The 25771-nt window shown below is 36.6% G+C and overlaps 1 protein-coding gene across 1 annotated transcript in view; it reads left to right on the top strand.

The window, feature by feature from the left end:
* The window catches only part of LMTK2 (lemur tyrosine kinase 2), a 42761-nt gene that overhangs the window by 11179 nt on the left and 5811 nt on the right, over nucleotides 1-25771 (top strand). Inside the window, exons 2-12 of the mRNA XM_032197432.1 lie at nucleotides 2373-2497; nucleotides 3373-3517; nucleotides 4551-4624; nucleotides 5121-5239; nucleotides 6422-6509; nucleotides 14424-14557; nucleotides 17193-17277; nucleotides 17939-18060; nucleotides 19410-19559; nucleotides 19806-22710; nucleotides 24127-24262. Of these exons, the coding sequence (XP_032053323.1) occupies nucleotides 2373-2497; nucleotides 3373-3517; nucleotides 4551-4624; nucleotides 5121-5239; nucleotides 6422-6509; nucleotides 14424-14557; nucleotides 17193-17277; nucleotides 17939-18060; nucleotides 19410-19559; nucleotides 19806-22710; nucleotides 24127-24262 (4083 nt within the window). The remainder of the gene's footprint in view (nucleotides 1-2372; nucleotides 2498-3372; nucleotides 3518-4550; nucleotides 4625-5120; nucleotides 5240-6421; nucleotides 6510-14423; nucleotides 14558-17192; nucleotides 17278-17938; nucleotides 18061-19409; nucleotides 19560-19805; nucleotides 22711-24126; nucleotides 24263-25771) is intronic.

Raw genomic sequence — 25771 nt, 5'->3', positions numbered from 1 at the left:
CTTGGGAATTCTCTAAGGTTAAGAAGTAACACAATGAGCAGCAGCAGATTTTTTTCTGAATTCCTTCCAAGACATTTAATGGTGGTGGTTACATTATGGAGAAGAGTATAACTTGCACAAAACACTCTAGACTTCAGGCTTGGTAAATTTACAGTTTTCTTTACAGAAGAAACTGTAAACACAATGTGTTGTTTATTTTTTCATATAAATAGCTGAGGGCATATACGGTGGAATTAACTTGTACAGTTAACGTAGCTTATGATCATTAATGCCTCAGAGTTGAATAAGCCAGAAGACTGGTGTAAGTCCTCCGAGACCGAGAGAATCCTCCTAGTGCAATAAACTGCACTCTATGCTGTGCTAGAGTGGGGCTTAGGAACTTTGGTTTTCTACTGGGAAGAATATATATTGTAATTGTGGTGATGTGTTCCCAGGTGCGTGTTAATAAGGGAGAATCTGCATCTGGTTGGTAGACGCTCTGTGGTGAGTTTGCTTCTCATTTCAGGGCTGTTGATTGTGAAGGTGAGGAAGCTGTTTGGAAATTGGGTGGGATGGTTTTGGGAAAACATTTAAAATAATTAGTAATACCTGGTACCATAAATCCATTTACATTTTTCTGTACTAAAGCTACCTTTTATTATTTGGCTTCAGTTAAAAGTTCAAGGGAATCTTTTAAGCTTCCTCTGAAGCCCTTTTACCTGTGTGTGTTTATTTCAGTAATGCAGCTATCTAATGACTTATTCCACAATGTATTTGCTTATATTTGTGGTTTAGGTAATTTTCAGTCTGCTTAGCAATGTTACTAACCATCTGAGGGAAGCAAACATAAATTAGTGTTTACTTTTCCATTTCCTTGTTGATGCTTATAAATGAGATATACAAAGGCGTAATGTGGGAGCCTTGATTTAAATGAATGTAAATCATTCTATTGAGAACCCTCAGCAGAGACTTTTCAGAATTATGACTAAAAGGTGGTTAAATAGCATCATGTCGTGGTTGATGTGCATTCAAACAGCATGTAATAGTTAGAAATGCAGTATTTGGGTCCTCTAATGAGTCTGGAACGCCAGAGCTGCTGTTGAGACTAGAAATAGCATTGCTTGCTTGAAAACCTTTTTAAATTTTTGCATTGTTGTATGGATGGCTAATGTTCCTAATCTGTTGTGCAGAAAACTTATAAGTTCCAAAAGTACGATGAAGCAGTAGTTTGTCAATTTATCTTTTACATGAAATGAAAATAAGTAAATATTCTGTAGGTGTTCTGCAGAAAGTGGTGAACAGCTGTAGCTTTTTCTTGGAATCCTTGTAGTTTTTTAAAGATTAAGAGCTAGTTGGGCAGGTTTGTATGTCCTTAGTTATGGTGATCAACTTCTTGTTTTCTTTATTTTTAAGGCTTTATTGTGTTCCATTGCAAGAGGTTCCCATTGATCCTTAGAGGTTCCCTAAAAATCCAGTCAGACTAGGTCACCTGACATTGTGTAACTTTTGCAATGCTGATGTAATATCTAAATATATCTTAATCAGTTATGGTCCTACTATTCTTCAAGCCATATACCAGTGCCTGTTTAAGAACCAAAAACAAACAGCAAAAACAAAAAAATAACCCAACCCTCAAGATATGAGCTGTGGTTTCCTAGGGAACTACCCAAATACATTTTTTTTTTTTTTTTTTTCCCTTCAACTTAAAATCAAAAACAGGCATGAAAATTAGTTTAATTCATCTAGCAATGCCTTAAGATTCTGTTAAAATGCTGTGTGAGGTTTTTGGTTCTGTGCAAGGAATGATTACCTGACTCATTCATATAAAATGTGTTGTAGAACGTCTTTATCAGCTAATATGGAAGTATGCTATTGGGAAATGCATTTACAGAATGGTGAGAGAGCATGTCTAAACTTGAAATGGAGACAAATCACCCGAAGAATCACAAGGAAACAGGAATTGAGGGTGGAGTTGGTTAGATCCATTGCACTTGTGAAAACAACTTGTGTGTTTGGCAGACTGTCATGATTGCATTTATTGAAAGAGACAGCAATGCCATATAGTAGTATGTTAGAAATCTGTACACAATTCACGCGAGGAGTTCTTCTAGCTAAAGTCCAAAGTGTGCAAGCAGCTTATAGAACATACAAATATTTTGCAAGTTTTGTCCTTTTTGGTCAGTTTCTTTTTACTTTAATCACATCTTCAGAGTTAAATGTTCAAACTTATCTTTTAAATAAATTCTGAAGGAATTCTGAGGGAGAAATAAATTCTGAAGGAACTTCTTAAATTGCTAAATATATTTATATAATACTACATTTATATAATAATTTATATAATACTACATACATGTATATAATTTATATAATATTACATACATGTTTTCTTCTAGGACAAGGAGCTACAGCTGAAGTTTCCTCATCTTTTGTGATTCTGTGTGTATGTACTCTAGTAGTACTGGTAATACTGCTTGTAAACTGTGTCTCCTGCTGCAAAGACCCTGAGATAGATTTCAAGGTAAGCATTTGAACTTACAGATGCTATATACAAGTGGTATTTGCAGATGCAGTCCGATTTCCAGGATACTTATTACTTGTGCTAATACTTTGTGGTTAGTGACACTTTTATTGCCGTACATTTCCTCTTCTGAAATAGCTGGCAAATGTATTTCTACATGCTGTAAAATACTGTTGCAGCTGGTTAAGTACTTGATCCATGCTGCAGTAAGGATCTTTAATGTCTTTTCAAAATCATTACTATTTATTAGGATCAGTAGCGAAAGTATAGCCCGAGACAATTTTACTGTACAGATTTTTTTTTGCTGTTTGTTTTCATTTGCTGGGTTTAGTCTGCTTACAGTTTTTAAGATGTTTTAAGATGTTCCTGGCAAATATTATTGAAGATGCATATCCAGTGTCACAAATCTATTGAGGTGTTATCAGAGAACAGTTACTTTTGAAACATCAGTCATTGGTGTTTCTAAATTTGAGTTTTGCTTTCATTTCTGAGGAAAGTCCCTGAAAAACCCTACGTATTTTTGATGAAGTTAGTACTCATTGCTTTAATTCCCTTATTCAGCAATAATTTGAAAATAAGGAATAGAAGTATAAAAAATCTGTCACTGTCTAGAAAAAATGAGCCTCCTTATCATTGCTCATTCAGATGAAATGCTTTAAAAACTACAATTATTTTTTTTTTCAGCTTTTCAGATGGTTTCTTTTAATATTAGCAGGTTATCTCACTTAAAAACGAAGCCCTTTGTAATGGGTCATATTTTACCTTCAGGTGGTTATTTCATTGTAGTCAAGTTTATGTATTCAGATAAGAAACTAAAAGAAATGTATTAGTGCTATTTTTAAGACACTAGTTTGAGTACTAATTTTTTATTTCAGGAATTTGAAGATAACTTTGATGATGAAATAGATTTTACACCTCCAGCAGAAGATACTCCATCAGTTCAGTCTCCAGCAGAAGTTTTTACTCTTTCAGTTCCCAGTATTGCTTTACCGACTCCCTCCCAGTTTCCATCTCGCGCAGGTAAAATAGACTTTTTAAGTTTAACTGTTACAGATTGAATTAAACTGAGTTAATTAACCCTACATTTTTGTAGGGTATAGTGTGAAATTCCTTAAAATATAACTTCCAGCAGGTGCTGTATATACTAGCTTAAAAGACTGAAACTGGCTTAAATCTGTTTAGACTGCTTCCTTTATATATGTACATGCATAAAGGGTTTGAAATGCTCTAGGGATGTCAGTGGCTTCCATGCTTTAGTAGTTGTCATCGTGGCTGAGTTGTCAATGGACTTTAGACATTAGTCTTAAATGGAAGCAAGAGTGAATCTCTTACTTGACAGCAGTGCTACTGTTTCAGCTGTATCCCTTTCTTAATACCACTGTAAGAGAGAGAATGCTGCTCAATCTCTTCCATAGTATAGAGTCTATCCTTGTTTCTGTTGATCCTCTGCCAAGGTCTTTGTCTTGCTTTCTTTCCTTTGCCTCTCTATACTCTTTATGCAAAGTATTTTTAGTCAGAAAATGTCCTCCTTCCAGATGGTAGCTGTAAGTAGGGCAGTTGGACTGAAGAGTAAAGCAGTCAACCCTTTTCTCTTAAAATGGTAACTCTATAACTATAAATGTTAAGATATAGAAGCAGTGAGTGTTTTGTTTTTTCTTCTGTTTACGCAGAAATTTGTGTAAGTGTGTAATTTGCTATGCCCCAGTACAGTGTATGATACACTTGTATTGGAATTAGAACTCATTCTTTTTGCTGTCTTACTGAACTTTTTTTTTAAAAAGAGGTTTATGTGTCATAGAGACACATCTTTTGGGTGGGGTGGGTATTCTGGTACAAATGGTTTAGAAGCTGAGAAGTTTTTCTTGAATACTATTGTCACATTACCTTCATACTTCATTTTGTTTATACTACATTTTGTTGTTTAGCATGAATATATATACATGTAAGTGGGAATAAATATTCTAGGAGCATGCATTTTTTCCTCAGCGGTTGCTTAACTTTGTCAATCTGAGTGGTTAGCTGCATGTACCATTTGTTTTGTTGTGTATAACAGATGGATCAAAGTCTCAAGTTGCACGTCAGAGTCTAAACTACATCCAGGAAATTGGAAATGGCTGGTTTGGAAAGGTGAGGAGTTCTTTAACGTTGTACTTCAGGTTGAGTTTTCCTCCTAACTAACCAGACTACTCTATTTCCTTTAATATGATGCTCTTTATTTAAAAGAGTTATAATAGCATAAGCCATAGTTGAAATTGTTTACTTGCATGCACTATTTTTAGCTATGATTAGTGCTTCTTTAACTTAAATGCAATTTCTTACCAAAGCCACTATCTAGACATTTCACTTCCATGGGATTAAATTAATATGTTTCTGTTACTACCAATGTTTTCTAGAAAAAAACAACCACTTAAGTAAATAAATGGTCTTCACAAAAAGAGATTTTCTGAAAGCTGATGTGTTGATCAATTGTCAAGATTTATTAAGTATGTGTGTTTAATTATCAGAGCTCTACATGTGTTGACAAGCCAGAAAATCTTCCATGCACCATGTTTTTAGCTCTTTTTTCTTTCGTAGAGAAACTCAATTTTTTACTGATTTAAAGACAACGGTTATCATTTTTCAGGTTCTGCTTGGAGAGATCTATACAGGCACTAGTGTGGCAAGAGTGATAGTGAAAGAATTGAAGGCAAGTGCAGGTCTCAAGGAGCAAGAACAGTTTTTAAGAAATGGAGAACCATACTAGTAAGTAAACTGTAACTAGGTTATCTTAAATACTTTCATACTATTGCTTATGACTTGCAAAAATATTTGTTCAGTGTTACTGTCTCTGTTTGCCCTGCCTTACAAATTAAAGTCTTGTCGTATGAAAATATAGTTGATTCAAAGTGACAAAATACAGGTTTGCTTAGATGTAAGCTCTTTGTATAAATGTGTTTGGTAATTATTTGTTCATGATTGGGAAACGTACTTGGTTCGGTTTATCAGATTTTATTCAGCTATTTGGAGAAATCCTGATGTTGCAAACTATCATTGTCTAATTACTTGAGTTTAAGAAGTGAGGTTTAAATCTTGTAATTGAATTTTGTATTGGAAGTAAGAGAACTGGCAACACTCTGTTATCAGATGCACTTAAATTTCTTTAAAATTCCCCTATTCAAAAAAATGAACACAGCATAGTGCTAAAAACTAAATTTTTACAGGTAGCTTGCAATTGGGCTTGTGCAAAAAAAAAAAAATCAGAATTTGTTTGGAACTACTTGCTTGTAGAAATTGAGTCTTTGCCTACTAGAAAGGTACTTGATACATTAAAGGTATTCTAATTTCTCTTCTCATATTTTGATTGGAATAGAGAGTACTGTAGTTTACCAGGTATACTTTTGTGTGGCTTACCTTGCCTGAATATGCTACAGATGCTTTCTAATGTTCTAGTTACCTTTGCAAATAGCCTTAAATTGTTGGCGGTTGTCAGAGGAATTCTCATACCTTCTGCTGCATTGGCACGAGTATTTTTGAAGCAATTTAGAAAAAGAAACTCATCTGGCAGGGAGCTAGCCTGGCTAAAAAAAGGGTTTAGCTTTTAGCCAGATCAGTTCCTCAAGTGTAGTTCACGAACCAGTTGCATGCATGAACACTTATTTTTGGTATAAGGGAGTGGTGGGGGTGGTTGGATAGGTGCGACTTTTTTTTGTGGCTGTGCTGTTTTAGTGGTTTTGAGAGCCTCTGAGTTTCAGCTGCTCTTGATGATATGCTGCAGCAATACAAAGTAAAGGTGCAAAGAGAATCTGTGGCTGGATACTCACACCTTCTGTTCATTCTGCCCCCGATTATGTTTTTAAATTTACAGTTGAGATTTCAGTGTGTTATGTTATACTGCGAATAATGTATACTGTAATCTTTCTGACTTAACTGTATTATCACTCCCAGCATTCTTCAGCATCCAAATGTTCTCCAGTGCATTGGGCAGTGTGTGGAAGCCATTCCTTACCTACTAGTTTTTGAGTTCTGTGACTTGGTAAGTGCATTTGTACAAAAGGCTGTGGTTATTTTTCTGTTCTGTAAATTTTATGTAGTATATTTATTGCCCTTCAGGCATGAAACTATTCTTACTTTTCTTTTGGGGGATTTCTTTTTTTTTTTGAATAACAGAATTTCAGAAAGGATACTTTTTTTAGTTTAGAGACAGACTGCAGAAGTGTTTTTTTTATTTTTAGAATTTCTATGATGAATAAAGGATTTATGTTCTTGTAGAATGTTCTGAGGAAAAAACTACTTGTTCTTTCTTTGATATGATTTGTTAGTGTCTTTCAGTCTAACTACATCATGTAACAAGGAGGCTGGAAGGAAAAATGATGCTTTTTATTGCAGTCAAGTATCATGCATGTGCTCGGTCTCATCCTAAATTTTACTTGCTGTCTGTGGAACCTTAATTTGTTTTTAATATGACTTCTGTGAAAATAACTTAGGAAACTGAAAGAACTTCCTCCCTCTTGCCTCTTCCCCTCCAGTGTACCCAAATTTTACCTGTGCTGTGCAGCTAAAATGCAGTGGTGGGCTAATCTCCAGAACCTGTAATGGGTGTGCTCCAACAGTTGGAGTTTTAAGTATCATCCTGTGCTCTTCCTGATCCTTTCTGTTACTGTACTTCTATTATTCCTACTTTCTTATTCTTTTATCTCCCTACTTCCATCTCTTCCCGCCCCAGGCATCTACCTGTTGTGCTTCCTGAACACCTAAATAAATGCTAAGGGCACAGTGAACGGTGTTCTTATTGCTTTCTGTTCTGTTGTTAGTGCCACAAAGGCCACAGGAGATAGGAAGGGTAGTTGCAAAAAAACAGTGCTCAGCCACTGCATTCTTGAGCATGTGTTGGCCTTTACATAACCTTTGTGAGGAAGGAGGTGGTATGCATGTATGGAAACTGCGCTGTGCCCAGTACACACAGAATCTTAAGAAACTAAGATTTGGGTATGGCAATGGTTCCATGGTCTGGAAAGACTTGAATTGCTTTATTGTAGTGTAATACAACATTAAAAAAAAAAAATACAAACCCAGAACTCCAGGTGGTTATCAAAATGTAGGCTTAATTACTGCTTTTAAATCTGTGGCCTAGGTATTAGTGAAAACAATTTGTTGAGAAATGTCAAGGCAGAAGTGAACTCAGGAGTGTTTTTTTTTTTAACCCTGGCAGGCAGCTCAGTACCACGCAGCTGCTTGCTCGCTCTCCCCAGGTAGGAAGGGAAGAGAATCAGAAAGGTAAAAGTGTGAGAACATGTGGGGTAAGATAGAAACAGTTTACTAGGCAAAGCAAAAGCTGTGTGCACAAGCAAAGCAAAACAAAGAATTTGTTTGCTACTTCCCATCAACAGGCAGGTGTTCAGCTGCTTCCAGGACAGGAGGGCTCATCACCTGTAACAGTTTCTTGGGATGACCAACACCATTCCTTAGAACATCCCTCCCCTTCTTCTCTTTACCCCATCTTTCATTTCTGCGCATGACACAACGTGGTATGGAATATCCCTTTGGTCAGGCTGGGTCACCTGTCCTGGCTGTGTCCCCTTGTGAACTTCTTGTGGACCCCCAGGCTCCTCGCTGGCAGGGCAGCATGAGAAGTGAAAATAGCCTTAGCTCTGTGTAAACACTGCTCTGCCACAGCTGAAACCATGGGTGTGTTATCACCACTATTTTCATCAGAAAACCAAAATGCAGCCTTGTGTGAGCCTCTGTGCAGAAAATTATTTGTCCCAGCTGAAATCATGACTTTGCTACTAAGAAATCTTGAAGAAGTAGAAATAGTTTGTACTTATAGAATTCAATATAGTCCTTCTTAACCTGCTTCACTACTACAGTATTTTCTTTTAACCTCAGGTACACAAATACAGTTCTAGTTCCACCAGTTGCCTCAGGCGATTAAATAAAAGTGAATGTGAAGAACTTTGAGGTTTTTTGAGAATCATCAGTTAATCTGTGATGTTAAATAATCATATTTTTCATTACTGCTCTTTTGCTCAAATTTACTATCTGTGGTAAATTAATGAGGTGAAAATGCTGATAAAATCATTCTTTTTCTATATGGGAGAAAGGCCTGAACTTTTAAAATGATTGATCAAAGTGAAATGTTCAATTTTTGGTTAAGAATGGAAAAGTGGTTCCCTAAAGTTAAGTAGATTTTTTTTTCAATGTGCAGAAATGGAATACTTCTTACGGATTTTAAACCAACTATTCAAGTTGTAGTTTCTTTTAAAAGGACCCTTGAAAAAGAACTGTATTTTATAGGCTTTGTTAGTAGATATACATAAAAATATTTAATCAGATTTAACTGCTGCCATGTTTTTAAATAGTTACATTTTTTAATCTCTCTTTGAATTTGGAGTAACTTTTAAAGATTGCCCTACTTTAAGTATATATTAAAAAAAAATCCTTGTTTGCCTGATGATTAGTGCCAAAAGTCGTCATGGAAAGGATTTTATTTAAGCAGATAAAATCGATTTTTGCTTTAACTGGGGGCAGTAAGCTTGACAGCCAAAATGGTATTTTTACAAATTTGAATGTAGTCAGATATTCATTGGAATGGAAAATAAATGTATATACTGACTTCTATTCCAAGTGAACTAAAGCTTGTTTTTTAGAAAATTACATATTGTAGGGAGTTAAGCATGACTTTCATACTGAAAGCCCCGGCTCACTTAAGGACTTTTTATTTCGTAGACCTGAGTATGTCACAGAGATCATAGTATTTTATTCATTGTGCACACAGATATACAGGGGCTCGGCAGACAAAACAGTATTCACTTTAAATAGTTTCATGCAACGACTGAGATGAGCACGCTGTTAGCTCAGTTATTGCTGTGTCACCAACTTCTGCTGTAGTCCTAGGGCCTAGTGTGGGAGGGAGCAATATTGAAGAGGGGGGAGTGGAGCGACACGGCGAGGGGGGAAATGTCAAGGAAGCCAGACAGCACCATTTGGAATAGAAGGTATGACCAGATAGCTTCCTTTAGTACTTCTGCTGTTTTAGTAGACTTTCAGCAGGCTAATACTCTAGAAGTTGCTCTTAATATGGTGGCTGGAATTGCAGCTACTTGGGTTTCTCAGGGTTTTAGCACGTGACACCAAAGGGTGGTAGGCTCTTTTGTACCTCTTTTCTGAAACTGGGTAATAGCGAGTTTCAGTTTCCAGGTTCCTTGGCACTGAAAGGTCTTGGTCAGAGGCACTGGAAACTAGCGCAGAGATACCAGAGCCAACTGTCACTGGAGTGGTACTGAATGTCATGTGGGCTAAATTACTTGTTTGCCTGGCCATATAAACGCATTTTTGTTACACAGTGTTGTATGCACAGTAACTATATTTGCTAGCATTTAGCCTATTTTGTAGTGTAATCCAACTTGCTGTGTGTCCCTTGCTTTAAAGAACTGGGCAAGAAGCAAGGGAGGTCAATTGAATTTAAGTTGTTCAAGCACTTACGTGTTAATTGTCCTTTGCTTCTGTTACAATTGTTTAAATTCTTTAACTGGTAAATACAAAATGAAATGGTCAATAAGTCCTTAAAAGATTCTGTGTTAGTTTTAGTATGTTAGAGGTCTTCTATGAATAGCTAACTAGCCACTGTTAAAAGCTGTAGAATGGTGCCAGGTTAAAAATAGTGGTAGCTGGCTTATTAACTTCAACGGATCACTCAGTCATGTGTGGCCAGCGTTTTGTCAGCACAGCAACTCTTCTAGTAGTTTGACATAATTTATGAGTAAAGGAAAGTTATTCAAATGTGGATGTAGCATCTATATGGTGAGCGTGATTTGCCTATCAAATAGTTGTTGCAGAAGTTTCTTATATCTTGCAATTCCCTGAGCAGATGAGATCAGCAGGATGCAGTATTCACCCAGAATGCCCTGTAGCTTGCTGCAGGGATGTGGTTGTTAGTGAAAGGTGTCTGCCTGCAGTGGTTGGTTCTTTCTTATTTGGCCTGTTTCTGATTACTGCCACTTGAAAACATTATCTTCAAATAAAATAAAAATCTTAGCAATGAAAACTTCTTAACCAAAGTTTTCAACAAACCAGTTTAACAATCGTAGTTAATAGCAATGAAAGAGGCAAATACTGCATATATTAATATTATGTAGTTTTAAAGAGGAAAAAATGGGCAGTTGACAGTACATGGCAGCTCCAGAAATCATGTCTGTTGGGTTCAAAGACTTCTTATTCCCAGAAATGTTTAGGCATATGTACATAAGAAATATTAAACAACTTTCTAGTGGTATAAGCTTGGCCTATACATACCATACACCACTTTCAGGTATTTGAAAAGCAGTGATGTTGGGTACGTATATGGTGAAGCAATGCTGAAGCAGGGAGGCAGGGGTAGTATTTTTAGTTTTCTTAATTATGTGGTATTATGTGACTTGGCAGGTAGCTTTCCAACTTGGTAAAAAGTGTTGAGTGGACATAATTTGGTAACCTCTTCACGCTTCTCAAACCCTGTCAGTACCTACTTGTTTAAAAAGTCACCTCAGCAGTTTGGGTGTTCTTATGGACCAAATGTGGAATTTCTGCAAAGCAGAAAGCTGCAGAAAAATTCTGCAGATAAATATGGCCCTGGCTACTGGTTGTTAGAGGAGAAAATAAAATAAAGACTTGTTTACAAAGAAGGCTGAACTGATCCTGACTAGAACTGAGAGAGGTGGGAGGGAAGGTAAAAATCTAGTTCTTCACAAATTCCCAGGAGAAAAGGGATGATGTAGTGGCAGAACAAGTGGAGCCTTCTTTAAGAATGATTACTGAGCTTTTTATTTTCAGGTGTCCGAGCAGTGAATTTTGCAGAACTGTGTTTCCGCTGACATGTATAAGCTTTGATACTTAAAAAGCTCTGCATTAAAAAACTCTGTCCAATAAAGAGCCATTGTGTGGCTCAAAATCGGGAATACTACTGATGTGTCACTACTGTCAGTTTGTAGACAGGGAGGCATCACAGAATAATTCAAGCTGGAAGGGACATCAGTAGGTCTTCAGTTCAACCTCCTGCTCAAAGCAGCATCAGCCTTGGGGGCAGACTGGGTTGCTCAGGGCTTTGGCCAGGTAGGTTTTCGAAAACATCCAAGAGTGGAAACTGCATGGTTTCTCTGGGCAACCTGCTCTGCTGCTCAGGTGTCCTTACCAGGAAAACAATTTTCCTTATGCTTAGTCTGAACTTCTGTGTTGACGCCTGTCATCTCATCCTTCTGCTGTGTTCCGCATGGCTTCATAAGCACTGGGCAGCTGCTAGCAGGTGCCCCTGTGGTTTCTCCTTCTCCAGGCTGAATTAGCCAGGGTAAAATGATCTGATCCCGACAGTCCTGGTGACCCTCTGCTGAGCTTGTTGCAGTCTTTCTCTCTGGTTCTTGGGCAGCCACTGCTGGATACAGGACCTAAATGTGGTATAACAAACATGGGGGAGAAGGGAGTAATTCTTTCCTTGGTCTCCTGGATACAGACCTATTGATGTAGCCCAGAATGCTGCTTGCAGTCTTTGCTTCCAGGGAGTACAGGTGTTTGATGTTCAGCTTGCTGTCTACCAAGAGCCCTGGTCCCCTTTGGCAGAGCTGCTGTCCAGCTGGTTGGTCCTCAGTCTGCATTGTTGCAAGGGCTTTTTACTTTCCAGGTGTAAGGCTTCGCGTTTGTCATTCTAGAATTTCATAAGGTTTCATTTGCCCCTTCTTCCAGCCTGTCCAGGTCCATCTTGGTGTCAGTCCAGCACTGGAGTGCATTCATTGATATGAAGGAATGTCCTCTTAAACCAGTACCAAAAAAAAAAAAAAAAAGCTATATTTTAACTTTGATTGTTGCTCTTAATAGGATGAGGAAAACAGAACCTGTGTGGCTCAAGATGCTGGATTTAATACAACTTGCATTTCCTATAAATACATGTCTACATGAATTATTTACTAAATAAGGGAATTATTTACTAAATAAAGGATGCCACATAGCACTGCTGTTACTAAGTCTTTTAAAAATTAAAAAGTAATTCCTTGGCACATTTCAGGCATCTTAAGAACTTAATCCACCTGGGACAAACTGTGAGTAACCAGTTGCTGTTTCAAGGGATGACGGCAGTTTCACAGGATCGTTTGACTTTGTACAGCAGCGTGCTGCCATCTAGAGTCAGTTAAACTGGATTTTTGTACTTCATTAGGCTATGCAATTGAGAATCTATGATACGAACGCTGTTCATCTTATTCTTCGGAATTCTGTTCTCGTTAATCTGCACTAGCAAGGCAGAAAGGGAAGTGTGTGTTTGTGTATTTATACACATGTATGAGTCAGTGTGGTATTAAAGCTGTAATTGCAAGACGTAATAACATTTATGGAGACTTTTTTTAAAAAACACAATTCTGTAGGATGCAAATACTTAAATGTTGCCTAATTAGTAGCTGAAAACAGGATAAAGAGAATGTGATGAAGGTTTCTACAACATCAAACAGTCTTAGAGCTTATACATTTTTTGCCACAAAGTGGTATTAGCTCTACCTACTAGCTCTGTAGTGTAAGTAGCGTGTATAAAGCAGATGAAGACTGAATAGTTGCTTACAAGTACTGTTGGATCTGTTCTTGTTTTAAAACAAATTAAAATTGTTTTATGTAGGAGTAGTGTCTGCTTTTTAGCAGACCCTTCATCCCATTTCTTATTTTATTAAATACTGTAACTCGGATTTGTGACTCTCCAGTCAACTAGTTCTTAGGTATCACTGCACTATGAGATGTCTGTGTGGTGCATTGCAATCTACTGCTTGAATTAAGAGAACTGTAAATTGTCACTTTTAATTAGCCATATTAAGGAGAAATTGGATGCTTTAGTTACAGCTTTGTAATGTACAGGAACATCAGAAGAACAGAAATTTAGCGATCTTTCATTCTTTTCCGAAGATGACGCTTCTTAGCCAGTGCAAAGACTGCTGCCTTGTGTATTTGATCTCAGACTTTTCAGTCTTCTTCCTAGTCCAAAGTTTAGGCACGGTTGGTGTGTACAGTTATAGCCCAGTATGTTATGCTGGTGAAATAAGTTGTGATGTATTTTGTAGTCCTGATACAATAAATTTTCTTCAAAAACAAAAACAATTTTTGAAATCTTCTGGTAAACTTGCAGGAAGGCTGCAATTTAAATAATAATAAAAATATAGAAGCGGTAGGTTAAAAGTTGTGTACAAATGAAAGTAAGAACAGTGGCATAAGAAACTTGTTCTCTTACCTTTCTTGGATTTTCCTACACAGGAAAAGCAAGACTGGAAGATGCTTGACAACTCCCAGTTATTTTTCCATCTGTTTCAAAGCTTTTTTTTTTTTTTTTTTTTTTTTGTAATTTATGGAGTGCTTCTGTAGGATTGTAAGTTGTATGGATGCTGATCAGCAGTGCCTAGGTTCAACAAAACTACAGCCATCTTCTGGTGCCTGAATGATGGGAGTGGGCTGTGTCATGGTCTTTTAATATCTAAAGCTCTCGTGAGCTGGCAATGTCTAAAACAGTTTTCTGTGCTCTCTTCCTTCCATCCCCTTGCATATGCCAAACAGACAACTGCTGATGGGGAGCAATTGAAATTGATCACATCTAAAAACAAACAAACAAACAAACAAAAAAACCACCACAGAAGCTCATCACATTTTTAATGGAAAGTATTATTGTATGACAGTTATGTTTTATGTGGCAGTGTGATTTAGATTATTAACTCCTAAATGATGTGATTAAAAACCCTTAAAAGGACAGTACCATATGCCTTACATGACTTCTTATACAAGTGATGGCTGAAACTTAAGGAGATTCTTTATTAAGCACAAATCTATTTATAACTAGTACTAACCTTGTTCACTGGTAAATAAGTAACATAGTTAGTTAGCTGGCTCTTCATAAAGTATTTTTTAGATTCACCTAATACACAAGGCTAAGTATTTACAACTTCTTTTACAGGGTGACCTAAAAACTTATATTTGCAACGAGCAGGACCACATTAAAGGAGATTCACAAATAATGCTGCTACAGAGAATGGCATGTGAGATTGCTGCTGGACTTGCTGTAATGCATAAGCATAATTTTGTGCATAGGTACGTTTTCCAGAAAAGTTACTCTTTGTTATGGTGCACTCCAAAAATCATGTAGGTGTTTTCATTCAGATCGGCACATTTTAAAGACACTAGTTTAATAGATTTTCATCTAATTTACATATCCTATGTCAGGAAGGTGTGATGCTTTTGAAGATGCTAATTTAACTGCAGTGATAAGGTCTTACAGTCCTTGTGCAACTGTAAGCTGATCACCTTCTTTTTACGTGATCTGCAGACTGCAGAACACAGCCTACTGCTAGGCCAATCCAGAAGATGTAGTTGTTTGATTAATTCTTGCACAAGTTAAGTTTGTTTTGTTGGGGGTATGTGTGTTAGGGGTTGGGGGGATAAAACTAAAATGTTGTTAGAATCAATCTTTTGGACTGTGTTTTTGTAGATTATAGCAATTTAGAATTTTTGTAATCCATTACCTTTGTTACTAAAAATGGAAAAAAAAAGTTGCTACTCTTTTAATATGGTAAGGGAGAAGCTGACTTAAATTGAAAAATCTGACTGAAGTAGGTGATCTCTTGCTAAAGCACTGTTTATCTTCAGTGTCTCTTAATCTAAAGTAATGGAGCTAGTCAGATCAAAATGGGAGAACAATTTCATTTTAGTGGTGGGGGAAGGCCTGGATTTCTTTATTTTATTAAAAGATGATGCAGTTACTACTGAAACAATGGCAGTAGTTTTGACAGGTAAGAAAAATGCAGTCATGAAACTCAGTGCTCTGAACTATGACAAAAAAAATTTTTTTGCTTTAATTGTAAAGTTGTTAAGGAGCTGGAGACATCAAGTTTGACTTGTAATGTTATATTAGAGTACTTGCTCTCCGGACATGGCTTACCTGATGAAACCTGATATATCTCAGGATAGTTTATTCTGTGTGGGTATTGGGTCAGCCTGTTCTTTGCTGTAGAAACAGCACCTGTATCATCCCTTTCAGCATGTTAGGAATTTGCTGGTCAATGCGTTGTACTACTTTGAGAAAGCGGAGACCTTGCGTTCAGGGAGAAGCTGAACTTCAGTCTTAAAAAGTGCATGTGTAACACAACAAAACCCTAAGAAATCCCCCAATCCTAGACTCAGCTGGTGCCAGATAAGCAGAGCTTTTAACCTGTTTAACAATTTCAAGTTACTTGAAGGTAGTTCCAGTTGTACCTTCTAAACTGAGTGATCACTGTTCCTTGTATTGCAGCAACGTAGCTTTGTAGGTATTAAATTTAACAGCGTGTTTTCAGTGAAGTACAGTTAAAACTTGATAAATAGTTATTCTTTGGATCTCCAAATTATCACTGTAAATGTTTACTTCTAGCAGCACTATCCTGATGCTGTCAGAGTAAGTGGTAAAGCTCCAGCATCAGTGATTTTGTTGTTAGTGGTAAATTCTAGCAGCTAAACTTTATCTTCTCTTCTGGGATATTTATTTAAATAGTATAATACAAGTTGGAAAGCTTTGGAGCGTACTTGAAGGTTACAAATGTTTCTGACCCATGAGGTTCAACGGTTCTCAAAGTGGAAAAAAAACTTACTCTTTTGAAGTAGGGAAATTGTATGGTTTTCAGACCATCTACACTTCAGAGACTACTTTTTTTAAATCTACACAGAAGCAATGGTAGAATTCTTCCAGTGCACTTAATTGCCTAGTACCCTTCTGTGGAACTGAGAAGCAAAATATTTGAGCAGTTAGCATGTGGAACTCTTTGCTGTCATGGCTATAGTTTCATAGTAAGCATGCAGTTTCATTAAACTTGCATAGATTTGAGTTTGCACGATGGGATTTCTAAAAAAGATTCTTGCTATTATTACAGCAACACTGCTGGCTATGAGTACTTGTCTGGTTTATAGTGGAAACTGGAAATGTATATTCAAGAGCTTTTTTGTTCCTTTATTAAAGGAACTTTTGTGAAACATGATTTCTTCTGATGGTCTTTCTCAAAGACTATGTATAGTTCTAGTTCAAATGTAACATGTGGCTCTGTTATTTAGAGGAACTTATATGTGTGTTTAATATATTACTGGTTGCTTACTGTGAGTGAAGAGTGACAGAACTACGGTGTCTGCAGTTTTCTAGTGAAATTGGGAATCAATTGTTGCTTTATATATATTCTTAAAACTTGATGAAAATACAAGCAACAGAAGAACTATCTTCACGTTTAGTTTGAATCAAAATTGTGCTTTTCAAATGAATCTCCCTACTGTTGCCAGTTACTGTGCCTGGGCTTGTATTGAGTTGATCTTCTGGAGTGCATGGACTGGTTTAACTATTCAAAGAGAATCAGAGAGGTAGCTTCAGGTGCATGCTTAACTTGCTTCAGCTTTTATGAGCCTTTTGGTCTATGGGACCAGGCTACAGCTCATCTGAATAAAATAACTGAAGTGTATATAGTGTGGATATTGAATGCTTAGCACTAGTTATTTCGTATTACTAATCTGCACCTGCCACTTGGCTACTGTAACCTGTAAATGTGTGTATTTTTGATTATTTTTGTAAAATTTGGTGGCTTTTTTTATTTGATACTTCAAGCTGTGGTCTGAGTCTTCTGAATAGTGTTACTTCTTTTAACCCACTTGTCTTATTTTTAATTGAAGACTTCTTGGTTTGTTCTTACTATTTATTTGTTTGCCTTTGCAGTGACTTGGCCTTACGAAATTGCTTTCTTACATCAGATTTAAATGTCAAAGTAGGAGATTATGGTATAGGATTCAGTAGATATAAGGTAAGTTAATTGGTAATGTACGTTAAATTTAATGTACGTTACATTTTTTTTTTTCTTGAAGGATTTGAAAGCCTGAGATTATAACAAGCATATTATAAGGTCGCGAACTGATCCCAGATAGTCCTTTTTATCTTTCTGAATAGTGAACTTCTCAGAGTAACAGGCAAAGAACTGTAGCAAGGTCATGTAATGGAATAAACGATCTTTCCAGAAATGGAGTTCTTGCTTATAGAAGTTTCTGGTTAAATTTATGTTGTATGTCATGTTGTGCAGTAGCCCTAAAATAATAATTTTGGCAGGTGCTATGCCAAAAAATTTGAATATCCTAAGAAAGGAAAAATGCTATCAAATTGCTTAATGAAAATGTTCAAAATACTTAAATATACCAAGAAAGTGAAAAATGCAAAGTGTTCAAAGTTTTGAGTGCCAAACATTAAACAAAAATTGATATTCAATTTTATTGTATACAAGAAATGGATTTCTTGGATGCCTTTTTTCTCTAGCTTTATTCTCTTCTACTTTAGTAAAATTAGATTACTTTTTTAGTTCTCATTTTACACATAGTGATCACATAAAAACAGATTAGGGAAAAAGGATAGTCAACTTCTGGAAGTTGTCCCGATGTTTGTTCAGTCTTTCTGTTTGTTTGTCGATAATATAGGAAGATTATATTGAGACAGATGAGAAGAAACTCGTTCCTCTCCGATGGACTGCACCTGAGTTAATAACAAGTTTTCAAGACAGACTGTTATCAGCAGAGCAAAATAAATACAGTAACATATGGTATGTAGTAAATAATAGTTTGAGAGAGATTTTGGAATACATTTTCAAATGTTATATAAAGGAGTAAATATTTATGATTGGCCTGATGCAGTGCTTTTTTTTTTATTTTATCAGATGTACAGTAGGTTAATCTCTACAAATCTGAAACTATCTTGCTTTGGAAAGTTGCCTAAAAAATTGTTGCGAGAACAATTAGATTAAGAGAAATGTATAGCAGAAGAATAGACGTTTATACTAATAAAATATTTACTTAATTTGCCAAATTCCTTCAAATGTTTATAAAGGAAGGTATTTTTTTCATTAGTAGCTGTGGATGATGTAACAGAAAATCTTGAGGTAGATGCTACTAGAATCCCATTAAGGTTTGTCTCTGCTACCACAGAGCTTATAGAGAGAGACTAGAGAAAATCCTGAACATTTTTTGAAGTTGCCAAGTTCCACCTCAGTTCTCAAGTCCAGGAAAATTTGGATAATAGAAATCGAGGCTTAGGTTACCATTTCTGAAAACATTGTAGCTAAATTCCTGCTTTTATATTTTAAAGGTATTGAATGATATACTAGATTTTATTTGCTAATGTAAAACAAGATTCACAGAAAGCGAGATAGATAGAAATGATTTCAATACTTTCTTCCTTGTATCCTTCAAGCAGAGTTCCTCAAATCATACTGTTTATCTAAACTACCAGCAGCCAGAGTCTTAAGCATTCCAAATTGAACCTCAGTGCATTTTATACAAAGCTGCTTTGACTAGGTTTGGACTGGATGATTCCAGAGACCCATTCTGATCTAAATTATTCTATGGTAGTAGAATTTACTGTGTATTTTAGGCAAGAAAAGGTTGCCCAAAGATCTGGATCAGCTCTAAGCACTGAAAATGTGATTAATGTTGTATGTCATATGCATACAGCACTGAGCGAAAACAAGGCTTCTGAGTAGTTCAGATACTGATTTAAAGAAGTCCCAAACAGGTGAGTTTTCTAGTGGTTTGACTCAAAGTGCGGTTTTGTCCAACAGTAGTAGTCTTCAGTGAAGCCATAGGTTTTTTTTTGTTCTTGTTTCTCTGTTTTAAATAGGTGTTTCCTACTTTTCTTTAATATGCAGGAGTTTCTTCCATAGATAAGTCACTTGAGTCCTCATTTTGTTATCTTTCTTGGAACTGGCCTTCAAATAACTTTGTTTTTGAGGCTTTTAGCGTTCTGTGAAGCACACTTGAAATGGGTTAACCAATCCTGAAATTATTATGGAGCCACGAGATATTTGGTGGTTCTTGCCTGTTCTTGCATGATCCTTATTTTCTTGAGATCAACTTAGTTCTTAGAACGTACAGTCACTTTGCTGGTCTTTTTTAGGTCCCTGGGTGTAACGTTGTGGGAGCTGTTTGAGAATGCTGCTCAGCCTTACTCAGAATTCTCTGACAGGGAAGTCCTAACCCATGTCATCAAGGAGAAGCAGATTAAACTTTTTAAGCCACATCTGGAACAGCCGTACTCTGATAGATGGTAAACTTTATTTTTTTAATTATTTTTAAAGTTTCTGAGTATGTTTTTCATATTACCTATTTCTCTTAAAAGTATATTGAAATTAAATGTTCCTGGCAAAGGCACCCTATGGAAAATGAAGAGTTGCTATAGATGGAAATTCCTGCCAGTAATACTGCTGTTGCTTTTTAGTATTTAGGTACTTGATTTGTTTATAAAATCCTTTTCCTTGTGGAACCTATTGAAAGGTGTTTCTTACTTCTATAGGTATGAAGTTCTGCAGTTCTGCTGGCTACCTCCAGAAAAAAGACCAACAGCAGAAGAAGTGCATAGACTTTTAACTTACCTTCGCATGCAAAGCCAAAGGGACTCAGAGATTGATTTTGAACAGCAGTGGAATGCTCTTAAACCAAACACCTCAAATAGAGAAACAAATAATTCTGCTTTTCCAATTTTAGATCACTTTACAGGAGATAGACTTGGCCATGAAATGGAGGAAGTTCTTACTGTAACTGAAACAAGCCAGGGTCTCAGCTTTGAATATATCTGGGAGGCAGCTAAACATGATCATTTTGATGAATGTGGTCGTGTGAATCCCGATGAAGCAATGGCATACACAAGTATTTTCTTTCCTGTGGAGGTTTTTGAGAGATCACTTTCAGAGCAAGGGCCAGGAGCACAGGATGGAAGCGGTCAGGAAGCATCTCTTGCCGTTCCTGGGGTGTTACCTGTGTTTGATGCACACAAACTTTCTGTTGGAAACGACTACTATATCCAGTTAGAGGAAAAGGGTAGTGGCTGCAGCATGAATTTTGATAACCAATCAGTTGTACTAACTACGGAAGTTGATCAAGAAGCTGTTCAAGAAAAAAGTTCTCATTTCATGGTTCTCAGGGATCTTGATGTTGAAGAATCTAGCACTGATGGGGACTTCTTCCACTACAATACAGATCCTAAAGAGGAATTCTTGCCTGCTAATAGTAGTCCAGAAAGTCCTTTCCAGAATATATTTAATGACATTAACAGATCAGAAGAATTCACGAACAGAAAAGTACTTGGTTTTGCTGAAACAAATAATATTCCTAAAGACTTTAAACTGACTGTTTTAAACTCAAACACAGATGTTACAAATGTCACAGGCTTTGCTGAGAAAGAGCATTCTAGTCATGTTTCTGAAAACAAAGTAGTTTCCCTAGGTGAAAATATTTCTAACCAGTCTGACTTAGTAACTTTAGAAGAACTTTCTGATAACTTCTTATTTCTTCAAGAGAAAAACTTATTAACAGGGATATTGTCTAACAAAACCAGCAGTGATTTCGGGCAAAAACCAGAAACTGTTCTAAAAAGTATGTTGGAAACCTCACATAGAAACTCTGTAGAGTCTGAGCCTGTGTTGGCTGAAAATGCACAGGTCTCTTCTTTAGTATGTGAAAATTTTGGAACCATGAAAGATGAAAATTGTAATCCACTAACAACAGATAAAGATATGAATTCTCAGTCTCAGACGACTGTAGAGATGCAGGCATCCTCTAGTCCGTCTGCAGCCTGTAAGTTGCATGATAAATGTACAAATCTTCCTTATTTGAAGGATGAGGGAAAACTTTCAAATGTGGAAGTCAGCCAAGTCTTGTCCTGTAACACTGATACTCTTTGTCAAGAAGAGCTGTCCAGTAATACAAAAAACAATAATGTTGGAAATGATCCATATTATGGTGCTGCTGTTAAAACAGACGGGAGTGATGTACAAATGAAACAGGGAATGCTTCCCAAGTCTGAAGTAGTTTTTAATAGGGAAAAATCCAATCAGGAAGATACAGAAAGAGACTTGCAAAGTAATTCTCCCATATTAAAAAAAGGTGATTTGTCAGAGGAAAGACAAGAAACGTTAAATCATTTTGAGAATTGTAAGGATGTTTCAGAAGAGGTGACCTTAATTTCTGTTGCTACTTCAGATTGCACAAGTCAGGATAGTCTTTTGGAAGACAGCCCATCTCCTGTACAGCCTGTAGAACAAGCCTTAGAGACACCTGACTCTTTGGATTCTTTAGATGTAAATGAGGTTTTAGAATCTTTACAGGCTCAAAGTCCTCAGAAACTTTTACCACCTGATAAGCCTGCTGACAGTGGCTATGAAACAGAGAATCTGGAGTCTCCAGAATGGACTTCCCATATTGCTGTTGAGGATGCTTCTAATGCAGATACTGATAACTGTGGTGTCAGTGAGAGCAATGCGAATGATTTACCTTCTAATCCAGTCATAATTGTTTCAGAAGCAGCAGCTTGTTTAGATGCAGTAAACAATTTTGAAATAACCCCGGAGGTTTTTGTGGGTGGGAATCAAAACTCGTATAGAGACTCTGCCTATTTCTCTGATAATGATTCTGAGCCAGATAAAAAAACAGAAGAGACTGTAAATCTATCAAGAGAGGCTATGTGTATCACTTCTGCAAATAAAGGAGAAAATAATACTAAAAAGGATTATTGTTTTGAAGAGAGAGAGCAAAAGCATGACCTAAGAAATAACCAGGATACCAGTAATCAAAGTACAAAACCAGAACTGAATCACAAGACAGAGATGCAAGAGATGGATGTAAGGATACAGAGGAGTCCTGACGAGTGGACTGAGGCAACTCTGAATTCCCTGGAAATATCAATGGAAAATAACCTAAGGGATGAAATAAAGCTGTCAGAGTCTTCCCATAAAAGTGTCTCTTGTGTTGGCACTAATACTTCAGAACTTTTTTCACACAGAGACTTGAAGTCTGTGCATAACATACACAATCCTTTAGATTCAAGTAACAGTGAGAAGTCCTTCTATCACGTTGAAGGACAGAAGTTGAAAGAGCCAGATATTGAAGGAAAATACCTTGGCAAACTTGATGTTACTGGAATGCTTGATTTAGAAGATGGCGATGATGCGGATGAGGAAGATGAAAACAGTGATTCTGAGGATGACATGAGGACTTTTCATATGCATAGTCTGAGTTCTGACAGTGAAGATGAAACTGTTCATCAAGTACCTGAGATACTTACTGACAAGGATGATGGAAAGCATCTGAGAAGCTTGTTGAAACTTCCAAAGCCTCTTAATGAAAGGCAACATGAGCACTGGAAAAATGAGAAAAAGGCTGTAACTTTCTTTGATGATGTCACGGTCTATTTGTTTGATCAGGTATCATTTTTTTAATTACTAAGTAAAGTTGTTTTTTTTTTTTTTTTTTTTTTAAACAAGACACGGTAAATAACTTACTGGTATATATGGGCACATTGTTACAAGATCACTTTCTTGTCTTGGCATCTTGTTTGTGATGTATTTGTATTCTGTATGTAAAGAAACTTTTTTTCTTGGTTAGGTGCAGTTTTGTGATGATAGAATAGCAGCAGGGACTTGAAGTGTAGTTTTGCTTTGGACAGGTTTGCTTGCCAAGTCCTAAATTTCCACTGCCTTTGGAACCTTGCCTGTGTATGCACTGGATGAAACCTGTTTTTTAGCGATGTTTTACTGATGCATGTAAGCTGTGCTGAATTTGAATGAGAGACAGCATTATGCACTAGATTTTATTAATAATTTTATTTATCAGAATGTTGTTGTAACTTTATAGAAGTGGTTTATCTATCTGTTTAATGAATTTGTGGACTTACGGTTTAAGTTCAAATGTCTTTATAATAAAAATAAAAACTGAGTCCTGCATTATTTAGCATTAATTTACCTTAAGGTATAATCAAAGATGAGAGCAGTAGTTAGATAACAGTGCTGCTTTTTATTAATACAATGTTATTCAAGTTCAGTAAAACGATACTGATCTGCTTATAAAATTCAAGGTTAGTTTTGTTTCCCTATTTGCTTTATCAATTTTTAAGCTTCTTTAACTTGATACAAAGGGGATTGTATTTTAACGTTACAGAAACTGAACTAGTACAGTCAGTTTAAAAGAACAGTGACATTGTCAGGCACACTAGGGCTCATTGTCTTTTGGAATAGAAAACACAGGTATGTATTTGTTTTTCTGTCCTCTGTAGAATAGTAATCCTGTTGTTGGAGGGAAAAGAAAAAATAAGCTGTGTTAAACTACTTAGTTGTCAAACTCATTTATTATAGTAACTGATAAAATGTTGGCTGCTTCAAATACCAGTCCTACAGTGTGTCTCTTTATCCTGAAGCATAAAGGGTTAAAAAAAAAAAAAAAAAAAAAAGTAAAATGTTGGGAGATGGGGACTATATAAGACTTTTACAGAGTAGAAAAAAATCCCTGCCTGTGTATTGCGATAAGTGGACTGTTTTCTGTGCAAATGGAAGATACTTTAGTGTTGTTCTTAGGGCATATGAGACCTTTTTATATGATAAATGACATAAATAGTCACTTCTGCATTTGATTTGATGCAACTTTTTTTGAAAATGGAGGTGTATTTATATGCTTGATGTACATCTCAAAGTTCTGTTGTGTGGTAATAACTGAGAGCTTGCAGACCATTTATTTTCATAGTAGATTTGATGAGGAAAGCAAAGTATTTTTGGAAAGCTAGCATCCAACTGCATGTATGCATGGTGTATATGAAAGAGTTAACCAAACTGTTTTGTTTGCATTAGGAAACACCAACTAAGGAGCTGGGAAACCGTGTAGCAGACTTGAATGGTGAAGGCTCTCACAGAACTCCTGCTCCACCTTCGGGTTTTAGCTACTTAAACAGATTCACAAATTCAGAAAGCTCAACAGATGAAGAAGGTACTTAAATATATTTATATGCAGCAGGGGTTGAGAATATTTTATGCATAGTTTTTAATGAAGTGTCACTTAAAATACATGTTTTGTATGTTCAGTGTACCGTACTGGCTTCAGTTTTATATCCAAAGCAAATACTTCAGCTAGGCTTGGATGCTAGTGTTACTGTTTATCAAAGCTTGAGAGAAAATGCTGTTTGACATGTAGTGGCTATCTTGAGAGGCAAACAAAGTACAGGCAACAAATCTTTGTGGCCTCCTGGACTAGAACACACTTGGCTCAAGATGATTTTTTTTGAGTTGGAGAGGAGGTCTGGATGCTATGGCATTCCAGCACTTCTAGACCTCTGTGCTCTTGTGACTTGATAAAGACTTTGTACTGTTCAAAGCTGCATTCAATAAAACAAAGGAAAGCAAATAATTTTCTTTAGCAGATTTTTTTTTTCAGAATTGCAAGCATGTATGAGCTCGGCATTCTCTAAGCTGAGTTTTGCATCTGGGGAGGTGCTGCGCACCTCTTTTCCAAATGCAGTCTTGTAATGGCTGTCAGTTCGCTTGCTGTTCCAGACCATTTTTTTTTTTTCTGTCCAGTCTCTACCCTCTTTGTGTATGCTTGTTGTGGATTAACAGATGGGAAGGCAGCTAAATGCCACACAGCCTCTTGCTCACATCTCTCCCACCCTTAAGGGGATAGTGAAAGATGAAGGAAAAGTAAAAGCAAGTGAAAAGTGACAGCAACCTGTACGACAAGGCAAAAATTGTTTACTAAGTGAAGAAGAGGAGGAACAAAGAAAGAAAACAAATAGTGCAAAATCAATCACTTACCACCTCACCAAGGTAGACAGATGCCTAGCCAGTTCCTGAGCAAAAAAGGGCCAACTTCCCAATCTCTTATCCTCTCTATTTTATTGCTGAGCATGCTGTCATGTGGCACGGAATATCTTTTTTGTTTGTCTCATCTGCCTGATTCTGTCCTCTCCCAACTTTTTGTGCACGCCCAATATATCCAGTGGTGGTAGGGTGAGGAGAGGGCAGAGTGAGGAAAAATAGAAGGCCTTGATACTGTGCAAACACTGGCCAGTAGTTTAAAATATGTTACCGGCATTGTTGTGTTCACAAATCTAAAGCACAGAGGCAAATGAAGAAAATGAACTCCACTGCAGCCAGACTCAGTTCAATATGTAAACTACCAACCAGGGTTCTCCTTCCTTGCTCCCCCATTACTACATACGAGATGCAAGGATTTAGTCTCCTCCCTGTCCCCACAGCCAGTCACTCCCAAAGGAGTCAGTGTTATTTCAACATTTCTGTTTTAGGATGCTGTAAATAATATTTCCTTAAACTGCATTGGATTATGTTAGGTCTATACAATGCTTCTGAGAAAAATTGTCTATATTCTTAGCCTGGGAATCTATAGGTTTCCATCAGGAGGTCCTCAGGACGTGCATTTAAATCTTTTTGTGTATAATGTGTTTTATACTGGTATCCATAAACACAATCTAAATCCTAGCAC

This window comes from Aythya fuligula, chromosome 15, assembly GCF_009819795.1.
Source record: "Aythya fuligula isolate bAytFul2 chromosome 15, bAytFul2.pri, whole genome shotgun sequence".
Classification (NCBI taxonomy): domain Eukaryota; kingdom Metazoa; phylum Chordata; class Aves; order Anseriformes; family Anatidae; genus Aythya; species Aythya fuligula.
This window is presented reverse-complemented; position numbering and strand designations above follow the sequence as displayed.